Consider the following 17494-nt stretch of genomic DNA (forward strand, 5'->3'; position numbering starts at 1 on the left):
GCCGGAGTGCCTCAGGACTGCAGAGACCGTGGATATTAAAAAAATAAAAATTACAATATTAAAAAGGTTTAAGGCACATATTTCTAATCAGGCATTTTATCGATCATTTTAAACAATTTTTAGGTTCTTGATTTTTATTTTGTTATTTTCTCTTTTATTTATAGCTACTAGTACTATTATATTTGTTATCCATCCATCCATTTTCTACCGCTTGTCTCTTTTGGGGTCGCGAAGGGTGCTGGTGCTTATCTGTTATTTATAATTAATTTTGACATATATTTTAGTTAAGGCTGTCAAAAACCTACGCAGTGGTCTAGTAGTTAGAGTGTCCGCCCTGAGATCGGTAGGTTGTGAGTTCAAACCCTGGCCGAGTCATATCAAAGACTATAAAAATGGGACCCATTACCTCCCTTCTTGGCACTCAGCATTAAGGATTGGAATTAAGGGTTAAATCACCAAAAATTATTCCCGGGCGCGGCCACCGCTGCTGCTCACTGCTCCTCTCACCTACCAGGGCGTGATCAAGGGTGTTGGGTCAAATGCAGAGAATAATTTCGCCACAGCTCATGTGTGTGTGTGACAATCATTGGTACTTTAACTTTAAATTATTATTTTTCTAATCAGATTAATCACATTTTGGAATTTGGATTATTCATAAATCATAATTATTCACTCGCTTGCATAATTAAGAGGACTGCTTGCACCATTTATAGAGATGTCTAGAGGGCGCCAACTTTACAATGTAATTCTACAGTATATGCTGCCCTCTCACGGCTTGTCCTACTTAATGACGTAATTACACACGTATGTTACACATGCACGCGCAATTAGCTTTCGGTGTTGTTAGCTAATAATACCAATTTGGATAGCGAGCGTCAGCTGTTATTGAATGTATGTTCTCTCATAACAACAACATGACTGCAAATTGTTTGTTGCTTCTCTTGGACTGCTTTGGTATGTGTGCACGCACTCCCGGCGTGTAAGTGTTGACGAGACCGCGTGAGTGACCGCCGTAAACACCAATCATTGATTTAGGCTGGTAAAAAAATTATTACATTAACTTTGTAATTGTGGAAAAATATAGACAATTTTGAAACAAATGTGTTCTGTCAAACCACTAATGGTATCATAAGCTAGCCGCTGGTGTTCTTGTTATATAGTTTTACTTTGAAAAATGTTACTGTGAGGAAGTTGCAAACACCACCTTTAAATATTTCCTAAGAAAAGACCAAAATATTTGTAGATAGATGCAATTTTATAATGAGAATGTCATCCAGGATGTTTTTAAATGTTTTACGTCAATGGATGTCATTTGTTGCACAAAACAGTTTTGTCTAAAGTTTTTTCAGGCTGAATTTTGGAGTGAAATTTGCCAGCGAGCACACCGGTCGAGGTCTACCCACTCCTTTTTGTACTGATGTATGCATTAATCTGATTACTGACCGCAAAGAGGTTAAGGTGAAAGAGCGTGTGCGGTCAAAATAAATTGCATGACTACGCTCAGTGTTTACAATTTAAAAAAAAGGTAATTTTTTTGTGATCATTCACGAGTTAACTCTTTAATTGTGACGGACCAAATTGTAATAATAATTTCATATAATTTTTTTGTTAACCTCCGACGTGGACTCCTCAAGTGGCATGCCATACTTTATTATTGTCAACAGTGATGTGTGTGTGCATTTGTGTGTTTTTTTGTTTTTACAGCACTTTGTGTTGCAACTTGCCTCGGCATGAAAAGTGACATTAAAATAAAGTTTGAATGATCGATTATCATTTTGGCTGACCTTTTTGGTGTACGTGTCACTCCAGAAGACGGTCTCACTGTGCCTGTGGTACGCCACGCCGACAGCAGAGCCTCTGCCCTGAGCTGGCACCAGAGTTCGGACGTAGCGGCCGTGGATGTCACCCATCATCACCTCTCCTCCGTCTGTGAAAATGAGCTGCGGCATTCCACCTGGAAGACAAGTTGTGGATAAGAATACAGATTGTGTCCTGAATGACGATAAGAAGACCTCAGTACCTGACAGGTTGGCCTTGCAAACGTGACCTTGTTCCAGGAAATAGCCCTCAGCACAGCTGCAGCGGTGCGTCCCCGGCCGGTCTTCGCAAAGCTGGTCACATATGCCCCAGATTTGACAGTCATTGTAGTCTAAATACAAAGAGGCGCAATCACTACCAAACCATAAAATAGCATAAGGCAGGGGTCACCAACCTTTTTGAAACCCAGAGCTACTTCTTGGGTACTGATTAATGCGAAGGGCTACCAGTTTGATACACACTTAAATAAATTGCCAGAAATAGCCAATTCACTCAATTTACCTTTAATAAATAAATCTACATATATATATTTTTTTAATTGTATTTCTGTCTGTCATTCTGTCGTACATTTTTTTTTTCATTTTACAGAAGGTTTTTTGTAGAGAATAAAATGAAAAAAACACTTAATTGAACGGTTTAAAAGAGGAGAAATCTAAATTAAATTTTGAAACATAGTTTATCTTCAATTTTGACTCTTTAAAATTCAAAATTCAACCGAAAAAAGAAGAGAAAAATTAGCTAATTCGAATCTTTTTGAAAAAATAAAAAAAATAATTGATGGAAAATCATTAGTAATTTTTCCTTATTAAGATTAATTTAAAAATTTAGATGACATGTTTTACAAATAGGTTAAAATCCAATCTGCACTTTGTTAGAATATATAACAAATTGGACCAAGCTATATTTCTAACAAAGACAAATCATTATTTCTTGTAGATTTTCCAGAACAAAAATTTTAAAAGAAATTCAAAAGACTTTGAAATAAGATTTAAAATTTGATTCAAAAGATTTCCTAGATTTCCCAGAATATTTTTTTTGAATTTTAATCATAATAAGTTTGAAGAAATATTTCACAAATATTATTTGTCGAAAAAACAGAAGCTAAAATGAAGAATTAAATTTTAATGTACTTATTATTCTTTACATTTAAAAAAATAAATTGACTTCAACATTGATTTTAATTGTCAGGAAAGAAGAGGAAGGAATTTAAAAGTTAAAAAGGTAAAATCCTAAAATTATTTTTAAGGTTGTATTTTTTCTCTAAAATTGTCTTTCTGAAAGTTAGGAAGAAGCAAAGTAAAAAAATAAATGAATTTATTTAAACAAGTGAAAACCAAGCTCACTGGTAAGTGCTGCTATTTGAGCTATTTTTAGAACAGGCCAGCGGGCTACTCATCTGGTCCTTACGGGTTACCTGGTGCCCGCGGGCCCCACGTTGGTGACCACTGGCATAAGGTATCTAATGTATTTCCACTCACCTACACAGGAGCGACTGTCGTTGCCAACGATGAAACCATCCGGGCAGTAGCAAGTGCCCCCTTGTGGAGACACATGGCATAGATACTCGCAGCTCAAAGTCGAACAGCGTTCCAGGCCTGCGAGCGATGTCAATAAAAATCAAGTTTACCAATACATCCGCGTCACCCATTTCCAGGTTAAAGCCTCTAATCTCAGCAAAAGGTGTCATTATCATTTTTGTGAGCATTTTTTTACGGCTATCACGCACCTAATTTGGCGGTGATTAGCAGGGAAAAAAAGTTAATGTTACACCAAGTGTCTGTCTGCCAGGCTTGAGATAAGCCAAACATCAGTAGCCACTGTGAAAAATGTTTATGAGTTGACAACCCTTGGACTTTTGTTTAGAGCTCAATGAAAGTTAGGGACATTTTAAAAAAAGAGATAATCAACTTGCGCCTCTCGGGCCTTTGAAGAACATCGGAGTTGTATTGTTTTTTTTTTGTCCACCTACTCAGGCAAATCATATAGTTGATGTAGATGCCCATATCGGATGAACAAATGTACTTTACAAAAGAGAAGTGTGGGATACTTCTCTTGTTGCTTTATTTGTATCTGACTTTGATAAATGGATTTATGTTATTATTTGGTGCAGCCGGGCCGGAGCAGGAAGGGATAGAAAGAGGAAAAAAAGAAAGACAGAGGGGGAAATTGTGGGGACAAGAGGGGGATAAGACAGAGAGACAACAACAACAGCAAACACAAAAATAACCACAACAACAACAATAGAACAACATCAGCAAATAGGATATTTACAAATATGTTGGTAAAAGTGATAGCAAAAAAGCAATTAGTGAAATAAATAATAATACAGAAATGACAATAAACATTATTACACTACAAATGGAGCAATACAACTACAAATAAAAATAGCACTATTGATAATAAATATCAAAAAAAAAAGTCGGAGTGTTCGAGTGCACCAGTGTGTCTTATAATAGGATTTCTATAATAATAATATGATCTCTGGCGATCCTGCAAAAATGACGCACGCATACCGCCAGTGTTTCTTCCCAGTCGGGTTTACCCAATGAGGAGTCTGAAGATCGTATGACCTTGATTACTTACTGCAGTTGCGCTGAGCGGTGGAGTTGGTCTCATCAGTCCCATCTGGACAGTCCGGTTTGTCGTCACAAACTTTTCCCACTGGTATACAAGCTGGTGAACCGGGGCAGCCCCACTCGCCAGGGTAACAATCTCGGGAGTTACTGTCTGCAAGCAACACCATTCATCAAGTTACAATGCAGACAAAGAAAAATCGGAAGGCCACCTCCAATCCCTAAATATGTATTTTAGGTTGTTTGTTCTCACCACAGCCTTTTTCATCACTGTAGTCTCCGCAGTCATTGAAGTGGTCACACACCCAGCGCTGGGGAATACAACGGCCGCTCGAACACGTGAACTCATCGCCGCTACAGCTTTGGTACACTGCAGAAAAAACAGGCACGGGTCACATGGAAGCAGTTTGAAGTCCACAACCAGCTTGATTTATGGAATCCAGTGTCCTTTTACCGCAGCCTTGCTCATCGCTGTTGTCCCCACAGTCATTCCAGTGGTCGCATAGGAAGGAAATAGGTATGCAGACGCCATTGGCACACTGATGCTGGTGGATGGAGCAATGCTTGTTGGCTGCAAGTCAACACACAGTAAAGAAATTAATAAAAAGGTGGTCACAATGTTGATTAGTATTAGACTTGGAGGTGTTTGTAATATTTTTTAGCAACAGAAACCCCTTCAAACAACAATAACAGGCGTTTTACCTGACAGTGTCAATCAAAACTAAGCACTATTATTGTTGTAAAAGCTAGTAATGTACATTTTATGTATCTTAGAAATAGTCAAAGCTGATTTAGTAATGGGTTTTTTCCATTAAACAAAAAGAGCACAGTAATGAGGACTAATTCATTGTGTGGTACATAGTTGACCAATGAAGATTTTTCTGATTCTGATCGTTCTTGTAAACAGATGAAACAATAAATTCCGGGTTTGCGTGCATCTTCCGTTCTTCTTTTTGTGGACTATAACGCCAAAATTACTCACCCAATTCATACCATTCTTAAAGGAGGGATACGGGTGACATTTTTGATGAAAAACTTAATATTACTTTATTTATCTTTGGTGAAAATGTGAACCTTCATAAAACGGCAGCTCGGTCTTTTTCTGCTTCAGTTAATTGGCGGAAAACTAAACCGTTTGTAAAGTTCATTACCGCCTACTACAGGTTTGAAATGGGACTACAACAACAACAACTATCCAACAGTTTTGTTCCTTACATCAGTGGTTCTCAACCTTTTTTCAGTGATGTACCCCCTGTAAACATATATTTAATTCAACTTCCCCCTAATCAAAGCAAAGCATTTTTGGTTGAAAAAAGGAGACAAAGAAGTAAAATACAGCACTAGTTTGTGATTTATTAAATTGTATAACAGTGAAAAATATTGCGCATTTGTAGTGGTCTTTTTTTAACTATTTGGAAAAAAATATATAAAAATATATAAAAACTTGTTGAAAAATAAACAAGTGATTCCATTATAAATAAAGATTTCGACACATAGAAGTAATCATCAACTTAAAGTGCCCTCTTTGGGGATTGTAATAGAGATCCATCTGGATTCATGAACTTAATTCTTAACATTTCTTCACAAAAACATCAATATTTATGGAACATCTCCACAAAAATCTAGCTCTCAACACTGAATATTGCATTGTTGCGATTCTTTTCACGGTTTATGAACTTACATTCATATTTTGTTGAAGTATCATTCAATAAATATATTGATAAAATATTTTTGAATTGTTGCTATTTTTAGTCTATTTTTTAAAAATCTCACGTACCCTTTGGCATACCTTCAAGTACCCCCAGGATGTGCGGTACTACTGTGGTGGCCCCAGCTAAGTTATAGTTATATGGTTATGATTTGTTTGTACAATACTATTTCATAATTTTAAGATTAAGATTAGTTTATTTCTAAGGAGACAATGCAATTTCATGAAAAATATGACTTCACATGGTTAAAAAAAGCCAGAATTAGCCAGAAGGCTAGTTTTCATCTGTAGTCCCCTGGGCATTATGTAAAAAAAGGCAGTACAATTACAATTTCAAAGAAAAAGAGAGAAAAAGAGCACACACTATATACACGGAATAATAAAAAATAAAATACAACATCACAACATAACATTTATCTGGTATTTTGTATTTGTGCTTTTGTTGCGATTAGGAAATACTATTAACTCACTGCAATTATACTCATCCGAGCCATCTCTGCAGTCCTGGCGTCCATTGCAATGCTGCGAGTGGTTGTAACACGCTCCATTGGCACATGTTTTATCGGTGCACTGCGGATAGTCTGTGAAATATATCCATCATTGATAAATAATCAACAGAAAGTCAATGGTATTACTATTTTTGAGTGAATTTACAGAAAATAAATAGCAGCGTAAAAAAAGAAAAGAAAAAAAGAAAACTTACTGCAGTTGTTTTCGTCAGAGTTGTCCACACAGTCCTTCACATGGTCGCATTTGTATTTACCGGGGATACACTGGCCCTCCTGGCAGGTGAACTGGTCCGGGCTGCAGGTTCGATCGCCTGTTAGATTCCAAAATAGAGGAGTCAAATCTGAATTTTCTGCTTGCCATCAGGTCACGACCTCCTGCACTTATTTACAAAATAAGATCCAGATATAAATAGATGGATTACTGTACGGATAAATATATTACACTTTTGCATATGCATCCACGTTTACGGATGTATGTCATGCATGTTTACCGCATGTTCTTTGTTCGTCTGAGCCGTCCTTGCAGTCTTCCCCCCCATCGCAAACGAAACTCAAATCGATGCATTCACCGCTTGTAACGCATTTAAACTGCTGTGCGCTGCACGACGGGGAAGCTGCCAAAAAGGAAGAAAAAAACAGTATAGGATTGGACCTACCGGTGTAATTTGTTTGTTGCATGGTTAAAAAATACTTACGACAGTTGAGCTCATCCGAATCATCGGTGCAGTCGTTAGTTCCATCGCACTTCCAGGCTATGTTTATACATTGTCCACTGGTGCACTCAAACTCCCCACTTCCACAGCTCTCTGCGGGATAACACACATGTTTATTCACGTTTACAGTATATCATTTGCACATTCAACTCAAACATACAACAAAAAAGAAAAAAAAGTCACTTTCAGCAGTTATGTTTCCCGACCGCTGTTTATAGCCGCATGTTTACGACTGAACTTTGTGATGACAGTTGTTGTTTCCTACCTGAAAACATGTGATTTTGGATGGTTAATTGTTCACTGTGATGATCTGTTTAGCATTCAGCAAATTAGAAACTCATGACATGTACTTTGGATCTGTAGCTACTACTGTCACACAAAGTGTTATCTTTTTATACGACAAAGAGGTTGTATTAGGCATTGTTTTACATTTGGTTTCAAAAACAAGATGAAATAAAAATCACTTGAAAATCTATGCAGAATTTAAAGTCACATTAACTAATGCTTTTTTTAAAATAAGGCTTATAAAATGATAAAATACCCATAATCTACAATATTTGTATTGTAATTTAAAGTATTTTTTGTGTTACATATATATATATATATATATATACACACACATATATATATATATATATATATATATAAATGTATTTATTTATTTATTTAAAACAATACATTTTTTACAGTGATTCCTACCACAACTACAAAACTTAAAACAATTCAATTTTTAGTATTTTACAATGTAAATAATTAATATAATTATTTTCAAGCTCCTAATAAATAGATAAATGAATAAATAAGTAAAAGTGTATAAACCATAAATATATAGCATTTAAAAACATTACATGAACAAGTTGTGTTTATTTTTAAAACATATACTTTAGATGTATAATTAAAACATATGCAACATTTTTAAAAAAGGTGTACGAAAAACACTTTTATGACATAAAATATTTTTTTAACATTTTAAAAAAAGATTAAAGAAAATTTTTTGTGCTAATATATTCATTAATATATTCTATTTCTTTGTGCCACAACAAACATTTCAAAATGAAAAAATATGAAAATAAATACATAGAAAAAAATATAAAAACATTTTTTGGCATTAATAAATATTTCAACATATTGTTCTTTTTATGATATAAATAAATAAATAATACATGTTCTTTCAAACGTGTGAAAATTATTTGACAAATTAACATATATGTGTGAATAATTATAATAATACAATAACATTAAATCTGTATTATGCATATTAAAAACACTCTAATTTGCATTTTAAAAACACTATTCTATAATACATTTTTCTTTCTAAACTTTACAATATAAATAAATAACGACAACATTTTTCAGAAAAGGAAAATTATACGTCTATCCATCCATCCATATTCTTCCGCTAATCAGAAGTCGGGTCGCGGGGGCAGCAACCCAAGCTGAGAAGCCCAGACCTCCCTCTCCCCAACCACTTCAATCATCTCCTCCCGGGGGATCCTGAGGCGTTCCCGGGCCAGCTGGGGGACATAGTCTCTCCACCGTGTCCTATTTCTTGCCTGTGGTCTCCTACCGGTCGGACGCATCGTAAACACCTCCCCAGGTAGGCGTTTGGGGGACATTCTGACCAGATGCCTGAACCACCTTGTCTGGCTCCTCTTGATGTGGAGGAGCAGCGGCTTCACTCTGAGCTCCTCCCGAATGACAGAGTTTCTCGTCCTATCTCTACAGGAGAGCCCTACCACCCGATGGAGGAAACTCGTTTTGGTACCCGTGATCTTGTCATTTCGGTCATGATCCAAAGCTCATGACTGTAGGTGACAATAGGGATGTAGATCAACCGGTAAATTGAGAGCTCTGCCTTTCGGCTCAGCTCCTTCTTCACCACGTCTGATTGATGCAGGGTCCGCATCGCTACAGACGCTGCACCGATCCGCTTGTCAATCTCACGATCCACTCTTCCGTCACCCGTTTTCAAGACCCCGAGGTCCTTGAACCCGTCCACTTGGGGCATGATCCCATCGCCAACCCGGAGAAGGCACTCCACACTTTTACGGACGACGCCGAGAACCATTGACTCGGTTTTGGAAATGTTGATTCTCATCCCAGTTGCTTCACTTTCCGCTGCGAACTGGTCCAGTGAGAGCAGGAGATACAGCAGGACCACATAATCCACAAAAAGCAGATACCCAATCCTGTAGCCACCAAACCGACTCCCCTCAACGCCATGACTGCAGCTAGAAATTCTGTCCACAAAAGTTGTAAACAGATTCGGTGACAAAGGGCAGCCCTGGCGGAGTCCAACCCTTACTGCAAATGGGTCCGACTTACTCTCGGCAATGCGGACCAAGCTCTGACACTGATTATACAGGGAGCGGACCGCCACAATCCCATAGTCCAATACCCCATACTCTCTGAGCACTCCCCACAGGACTTCCCGAGGGACACCATCGAATGCCTTCTCCAAGTCTACAAAGCACAAGTAGACTGGTTGGGCAAACTCCCATGCACCTTCAAGGATCCTCCTGAGAGAATAGAATTGGTTCACAGTTCCACAACCAGGACGAAAACCACACTGTTCCTCCTGAATCAGTGGTTCGACTATCCAGCGTAGCCTCCTCTCCTCTCCAGTACACCTGAATAGACCTTACGGGGAATGTTGAGGAGTTTGATTCCACGATATTTGGAACACACCCTCCAGTTCCCCTTTTTCCCCACCATCACTGTCTGCCAATCTAGAGGCACCGTCCTCAAAGTCCACGCAATTCGGGTGGATATCATCCACCCCTGGGCCCTGCCACCGAGGAGTTTTTTAACTACCTCGGCAACCTAAGCTCCAGAAATAGGAGAGCCCGCTGCGGAGTCCCAATCAGAATCAGAATAGTTCTTATTGCCATTGTTTGAGAACAAGTTCACAAACTAGGAATTTTTCTTGGTGCAATCATGCAACATAGAAGACATATAAGACAAAATAGGTAATAAGATGAGCTGTAAGTGAGCTATCAGATCTTGTTATTGTTCATGTGTCTGATGGCCCAGGGGAAAAAGCTGTTCAGGTGGCGGGAGGTGTGGGTCTGGATGGACCGTAGTCTCCTACCTGAGGGGAAAAGGGAAGAATAGTTTGTGTCCAGGGTGAGAAGAGTCAGCTGTGATCCGACCCACACGCCTCCTGGTCCTGGAGGAGAACAGGTCCTGGAGGGATGGGAGCTTGCAGCCAATCAAGGCACTGCTTTCTCATTGAAAGACGTGTAGGTGGGATTGAGAAGGTCTTCGAAGTATTCCTTCCACCGATCCACAACATCCCCAGTCAACGTCAACAGCACACCATCCTCACCTTACATGGTCTTGACAGTGCACTGCCTCATCTTCCTGAGACATCGGATGGTGTTCCAGAATCACTTCGAAACCGTCCGGAAGTCGTTGTCCATGGCTTCTTCAAACTCTTCCGATGTCCGAGTTTTTGCATCCAGAACCGCCAAAGCCGCACACCGCTTGGCCTGCCGGAACCTGTCCGATGCCTCTGGAGTCCCATGAGTCCCATAGGCATTCTTCAGCTTGACAGAATCCATCACTGTTGGTGACCGCCAGCGGGTCTGGGATTACCGCCACGACAGGCACCGACCACCTTGTGGCCACAGCTTCGGTCGGCTGACTCGACAATAGAGGCACGGAACATTGCCCACACAGACTCATTATCCAGCGCCTTCCTCGTAACATGTTCGAAGTCCTCCCGGAGGTAGGGATTGAAACTCTCTCTGACGGGAGACTCTGCCAGACGTTCCAGCAGACCCTTACTATACGTTTTGGGTCTGTTCATCATCCTCCTCCACCATTGGAACTGACTGTGATCGGTTGAAAGCTCCGCCCCTCTTTTCACCCGAGTGTCCAAAACATGAGACAACCACAACCGCAGTTTGAAGATTAAACGTATGGATACATATAAAAAAAAGTATGACAGAATTATTTCACATAAACAAGTATTTACATACAGCATGTCGCATTTTTAAGTTTTTATGACAAAATACATTTGTATTTAAAAATGTGTGTGGAAAATGTATGACATAAGTGTACGCATATGTGTGTATGATAAATGGAATGTACAATTATAATGATAATACAATACAATAATATAATACATAATGTGCATATTAAAAATACTATTCTATATTATTTTTCCTTTCAAAATTTTGCAATATAAATTTATCAATAAACATTAACTTATTTAAAATAAATATTTAAAGCTAGGGCGTGGAGCAGTGGTAGAGTGGCCGTGCGCAACCCGAGGGTCCCTGGTTCAATTCCCACCTAGTACCAACCTCGTCACGTCCGTTGTGTCCTGAGCAAGACACTTCACCCTTGCTCCTGATGGGTGCTGGTTGGCGCCTTGCATGGCAGCTCCCTCCATCAGTGTGTGAATGTGTGTGTGAATGGGTAAATGTGGAAGTAGTGTCAAAGCCCTTTGAGTACCTTGAAGGTAGAAAAGCGCTATACAAGTACAACCCATTTATCATTTATCATTTAGCTTTTAATGAGTAAATTAATTATTGTATCTAAAATATTTATAAGACATAAATATACGTTATTTAAAAAATTAAGGCCTTTTTGTCATTAATAGTAAAGATCTGAATGTTGAAGAAAAAAATTGATACCAACATTTTTTATGATAAAAAAAAAATATTCATACATTTAAAAAATAATTAAATTAAACAAGTATTCGCTGAAAACAAAAAAACTATTTTTTCTGTCCTGAAAATGAATCAATCTATACATTTTATTCGTTACAAATACTAAAAAAGTAAAAGAAAATAAAGGTAAAGTGTGTAAATGCATAGATAAAAGTATGACAGTTTTTTGACATGAATAAATTGTTGGATATGCCAAATTCTTTATGACAATAAAATAAATAAATATATATTTGTAAATGTGTGTGAAAACTGTATAACAAATACACTTATATATGTAATATTGAATAACAAAATATACTTATATAAAATATATTGTGGATATTAAAAACACTATGCTGTATTAAATTAATCAACATTTTATAATATAAATTTATGAGTGATTATTCACTCGTTTAGTATAAATCTTGCTTAAAGTGCTTAGTAAATTTAAAAAATGTATATAAAACATTTTTAAGACTTAAATATAAATACCAGGAAACACTTGATTACATGAAAAAAAAATCACACCTAATTTTTTAAAAGACAAAATTAATATATACATTTTTTAAAATACAGTACAAAATATTATATATATATGTCTATATATATATATATATATATATATGTATATATATATATATATATATATATATATATATGTGTGTGTGTGTGTGTGTGTTTATAACAGTGCAAGAAAAGAACTTCTATTAGTTAAAAAAAATGAAAGAATTATTAACTAAACATATATTTGTGCTTTGATTAAATTTTATTTAAATATATTTGATTTCATATGGCTACTACAAAGGGTTTTTTAAATATAACTTTTTTTATGAACAAATATATATTTATTCAGCGGATATCTCTAAAAGGCTTAATTAAAAAAACAAGTGTATAGAACATTTTAAGATATAAATATACGCCATTCAAAAACCCATTCAAAAATGCATAATATTAAAAATCTATTTTTTTATTCTTTAGAAAATGTGTTTGATTTTTTAAAATATACTATATTTAAAAAAACAAACATTTTTATGACAAATAAAAAAAAGAGTTCAAGTAAAACCTTTTTTGACATTAAAATGTATTTATTTTTTAAATGTAAAGACATATTACACAAACTAATTGTATGTGCTTGGAATAAAAAAAAATATTAAGAGTTTATTTCATTCTTTTTCTTGGCGTTTTTTTTCCAGCAACAATGTTTATCAAAGCTCCAAATAATGAATGGATTTTACTGTGAAGATTGCATTATTTCTTGAATCCATATTATTGTACTTATTTTACACGGACTCTTCCAAATGTATATCATTACCCTGAGCTTGAGTGTGACCTCCATGAAACAGCAGCAGAAGAAGCGACAGAAGCCGAAGAAGACCTGGTAGGTCCATCACTGATTGAATCCTCAACCTTTTCTCTGAGTGCTCTCGAGCTTCACTTTTTAAACGTAAACCATACTAAAAGTCCAAAAAACAAGAACGATGGCGATGCTCTCTAGGATGAAGATGAATGCACTGTGGACCACAGACAGCAGCAGCAGCAAACCAATAATGTCCTCCTGGAGGACATTATTGGCTTTTTATGGCTCGCTCGTTTACATAAACTTCATCTAAGATGAACTTTTACCTGTCGGCATGTTGTCTGCATCAGCAAGAAAAAAAATACCTGTTCTTCTTTCTTTGTGTTCAACACCGAGACTCTGTTTATTTTGTAATTTTGTAATCATTGTCAAATTGAGCAAATTATGCGCGCTATTGTGTTTGCAAGTGCACCTTATTTGGCTACATGAGAGGGACAAAACATTAGGAACACACGCAGTTCAGTTTTTCACCCGCATACTAATAAATTGTTGCATAAATACTTCAAAACACAGCCTGATTATCTTAGTAAAGCTCTTTGCAGACACAATTTTAGGAATTATGTTACTCTTAAATGATTAAAAAGACGATTTGGTTATGCATTTGTTGTGGTAAAACAATAACATTCCTGTCAACCCATAAAATCCATTCAAAACCAAATTATTGAGATTTATCACACCTACCGTGTGTATTTTACAGCCTAACACTCCAAAGCACAAAGGTATATTGCTTAGTCTTCTTCCATTTTTTTCATGTTAGTGTTGCTCCTGCATCTTGGGATTTTAGTTACTATTCAACACGAGGCAAAAGCAGAAGTCTAGAAGTACCTGTAATGGATGCTAGACTCTATCTACAAACCCCAAAACCAGTGAAGTTGGCACGTTGTGTAAATGGTAAAGAAAAACAGAATACAATGATTTGCAAGTCCTTTTCAACCAATATTCAATTCAATAGACTGCAAAGACAAGATACTTAATGTTCGAACTGGAAAACTTTGTTATATTTTGCAAATATTAGCTCATTTGGAATTTCATGCCTGCAACATGTTTACAAAAAGCTGCCACAAGTGGTGAAAAAGACTGAGAAAGTCGAGGAATACTCATCAAACACTTATTTGGAACATCTCACATGTGATGATGCTAATTGGGAACAGGTGGGTGCCATGATTGGGTATAAAAGCAGCTTCCATGAAATGCTCACTTATTCACAAACTAGGATGGGGCGAGGGTCACCACGTTGTGAACAAATGCATGAGCAAATTGTCGAAGAGTTTAGGAACAACAACCTAAGGTCTGTAATATCATCAAAAGGTTTAGAGAATCTGGAGAAATCACTGCACGTAACCTTGGATCAGTCAGGCGGTTCTGAATCAAAAACCGACATCAGTGTGTGAAGGATATCACCATATGGGCTCAGGAACACTTCAAAAAACCACTGTCAGCGACTACAGTTTGTCGCAACATCTGTAAGTGAAAGTTAAAACTCTGCTATGCAAAGCGAAAGCCATTTATCAACAACACCCAGATGTGTCGGCGGCTTTGTGCTATGTGCCCAAGCTCATCTAAGATGGACTGATGCAAAGTGGAAAAGTGTTCTGTGGTCTGACGAGTCCACATTTCAAAAAGTTTTAGGAAACTGGACGTTGTGTCCTCTGGACCAAAGAGGAAAATTACCATCCAGACTGTTATAGGCTCAAAGTTCAAAAGCCAGCATCTGTGATAGTATAGGAGTGTATTAGTGCCCAAGGTACGAGTAACTTACAAATCTGTGAAGGCACCATTAATGCTGAAAGGTACATGCAGGTTTTGGAGCAACATATGTTGCCATCTAAGCAGCGTTATCATGGACCCCCTTGCTTATTTCAGCAAGACAATGCCAAGTCATGTGTTACAACAGCGTGGCTTCATAGTAAAAGAGTGCGGGTACTAGACTGGCCTGCCTATAGTCCAGACCTGTCCCTCGTTGAAAATGTGTGGCACATTTGGAAGCGTAAAATATGACAATGGAGACCCCGGACTGCTCAACAACTGAGGTTGAACATCAAGCAAGAATGAGAAAGAATTCCACCTGAAAAGAATTCCACCTGAAAAGCTTAAAAAATTGGTAAAAATCCCCCTGTGCCAACTTTTTTGCAATGTATTGCTGCCATTAAATTCTAAGTTAATGATTACTTGCAAAAAAAACAATAGTTTCTCTGTTCGAACATTAAACATCTTGTCTTTGCAGTCTATTCAATTGAATATAAGTTGAAAAGGATTTGCAAATAATTTTATTCTGTTTTTATTTATGAATTACACAATGTGCCAACTAACTGGTTTTGGGTTTTGTAGAACCATAGATTACAGGTTAAGTCACACATGACTAAATACAATAGAGAAAGCTCGGACTCTGGCAATTACAGTGCCTGTCAGCCTGGGTGAGGAGTTAGTTAAACTTGAACTAAGCAGTGCCAGGCTGGGAAATTCCTGCACAAGAAGCATTTCTTGTAGAATAATAAACAACTCACATAAAGTTTTTCAGTATTGACTGTGCCAGATGTTGACATGCATTCTACTGAGGTGCCAAATTATGAAGCGATCAATCTATCCCAGCACCAAACAAATAATCTCCAGATCCCCACCATATCAATTCCTACATGTAATTGAAATTATTCAAGGTGCAAGGTGCACCACACATAGACTTAGACTTAGACCCAGACAAACTTTAATGATCCACAAAGGAAATTGTTCAACACAGTAGCTCAGTTACAATTAAGTGTAAGGATGGAAAGGACAATGCAGGTATAAATAGACTAAATATAGCAATATAAGATATAACATATATGAGAATATATACAATTCGCGTTATTTAAGAGACACTAATCTTAACACCATTGATCTCAGTGAGACTTCGCTGAAACCAGATTTTTTTTTTCATCAACGAGGCATCTCCTCCTAACTATACAAATGCACATATTGCCCGTCCCAGTAAAAGGGGTGGAGGGGTCGCACTATTGTCCAATGAAAGCCTTACCTTAGCCCTAACCTAAGTAATACATATATAAATAAGGTGTTTACTATGAGGTCAGTCACACCGCTACCTCTCTACCTGGCTGTTATCTACCGCCCACCTGGCCCTATTATGACTTTTTCAGTGTATTTTCAGAGTTCGTCGATGATCTAGTGATGTACGCAGATAATATAATTATCATGTGGGAAGTTTGATATATATTATATTTTGATAGAATAGCACCACTAAAGCTTAAAAAGGCCCTTAAAAGGTGTACCCCCTGGTTTACAGAATAAACCAGAGCTTTTGAACTATCATGTAGAAAGCTGGAACGCAAACTTGAGGTCTTCCATCAAGCATGGAGTGATAGTTGAATAACTTCTAAATACTCTCTTACCACAGCTAAGACTTTTATTTGTCCTGGCGCTACTTAACTGCGATAAATGATGCATAACCCAGAGCGTTAATCCGATTTTGATGAACATTGTCTTGCATAGTTTAACTCACTAAGTGTTCATTTAACCCAATTTGCTGGGTTAAAGAAGGAAATCAAACATGGTGTTAGAGCTCAGTGGCCTTGTGGTTAGAGTGTCTGCCCTGAGATCGGTACGTCGTGAGTTCAAACCCCGGCCGAGTCATACCAAAGACTGTTAAAATGGGACCCATCATTTCCCTGCTTGGCACTCAGCATCAAGTGTTGGATTTGAGGGTTAAATCACCAAGATGAATCCCGAGCGTGGCCACAGCTGCTGCACACTGCTTCCCTCACCTCCCAGGGAATGGAACAAGGTGATGGGTCAAATGCAGAGGGTAATTTCACCACACGTAGTGTGTGCGGTACTTTAAATAATGAACTATTTTGAAAATATTAATTTAACTGCAGTGTGAAGATACATGTAAACTCCGTGCTAAGTGTTAAAATCAACTCTGTGGGGGTTGATTCAACACTGCAGTTGATGTGTGGATTTTATTTGTATTTAGGTGTCTTTGAGGCTCTTTTTAATACAAAATGTTGGATTTATAAGACAACCAGCAAAGATGAAGCATGTAAATTGTTGTTACTGTGGCACGTCAGCGCCTTAAAGTGGTCTGATAAAGCACTGCTGTTGAAAAGCCGCAAAAGGCTAGTGATAAAAAGTTCAATAGTTAAATTTGAACCTGAGCAGCAATAA

The 17494-nt window shown here is 37.3% G+C and overlaps 1 protein-coding gene across 1 annotated transcript in view; it reads right to left on the reverse strand.

The window, feature by feature from the left end:
• The window catches only part of LOC133558458 (low-density lipoprotein receptor-related protein 2-like), a 64696-nt gene extending 53812 nt beyond the window's left edge, over positions 1 to 10884 (reverse strand). Inside the window, exons 1-12 of the mRNA XM_061909840.1 lie at positions 10715 to 10884; positions 9266 to 9561; positions 7304 to 7414; positions 7100 to 7222; positions 6803 to 6919; positions 6570 to 6680; positions 4846 to 4962; positions 4645 to 4761; positions 4402 to 4545; positions 3297 to 3413; positions 2021 to 2149; positions 1785 to 1954 (exon numbers count right to left, since the gene is read on the reverse strand). Coding sequence (XP_061765824.1) covers positions 1785 to 1954; positions 2021 to 2149; positions 3297 to 3413; positions 4402 to 4545; positions 4645 to 4761; positions 4846 to 4962; positions 6570 to 6680; positions 6803 to 6919; positions 7100 to 7222; positions 7304 to 7414; positions 9266 to 9561; positions 10715 to 10884 — 1722 coding nt within the window. The remainder of the gene's footprint in view (positions 1 to 1784; positions 1955 to 2020; positions 2150 to 3296; positions 3414 to 4401; positions 4546 to 4644; positions 4762 to 4845; positions 4963 to 6569; positions 6681 to 6802; positions 6920 to 7099; positions 7223 to 7303; positions 7415 to 9265; positions 9562 to 10714) is intronic.
• Between the last annotated feature and the right edge of the window lie 6610 nt (positions 10885 to 17494).

Source organism: Nerophis ophidion, linkage group LG08 (assembly GCF_033978795.1).
Source record: "Nerophis ophidion isolate RoL-2023_Sa linkage group LG08, RoL_Noph_v1.0, whole genome shotgun sequence".
NCBI lineage: Eukaryota > Metazoa > Chordata > Actinopteri > Syngnathiformes > Syngnathidae > Nerophis > Nerophis ophidion.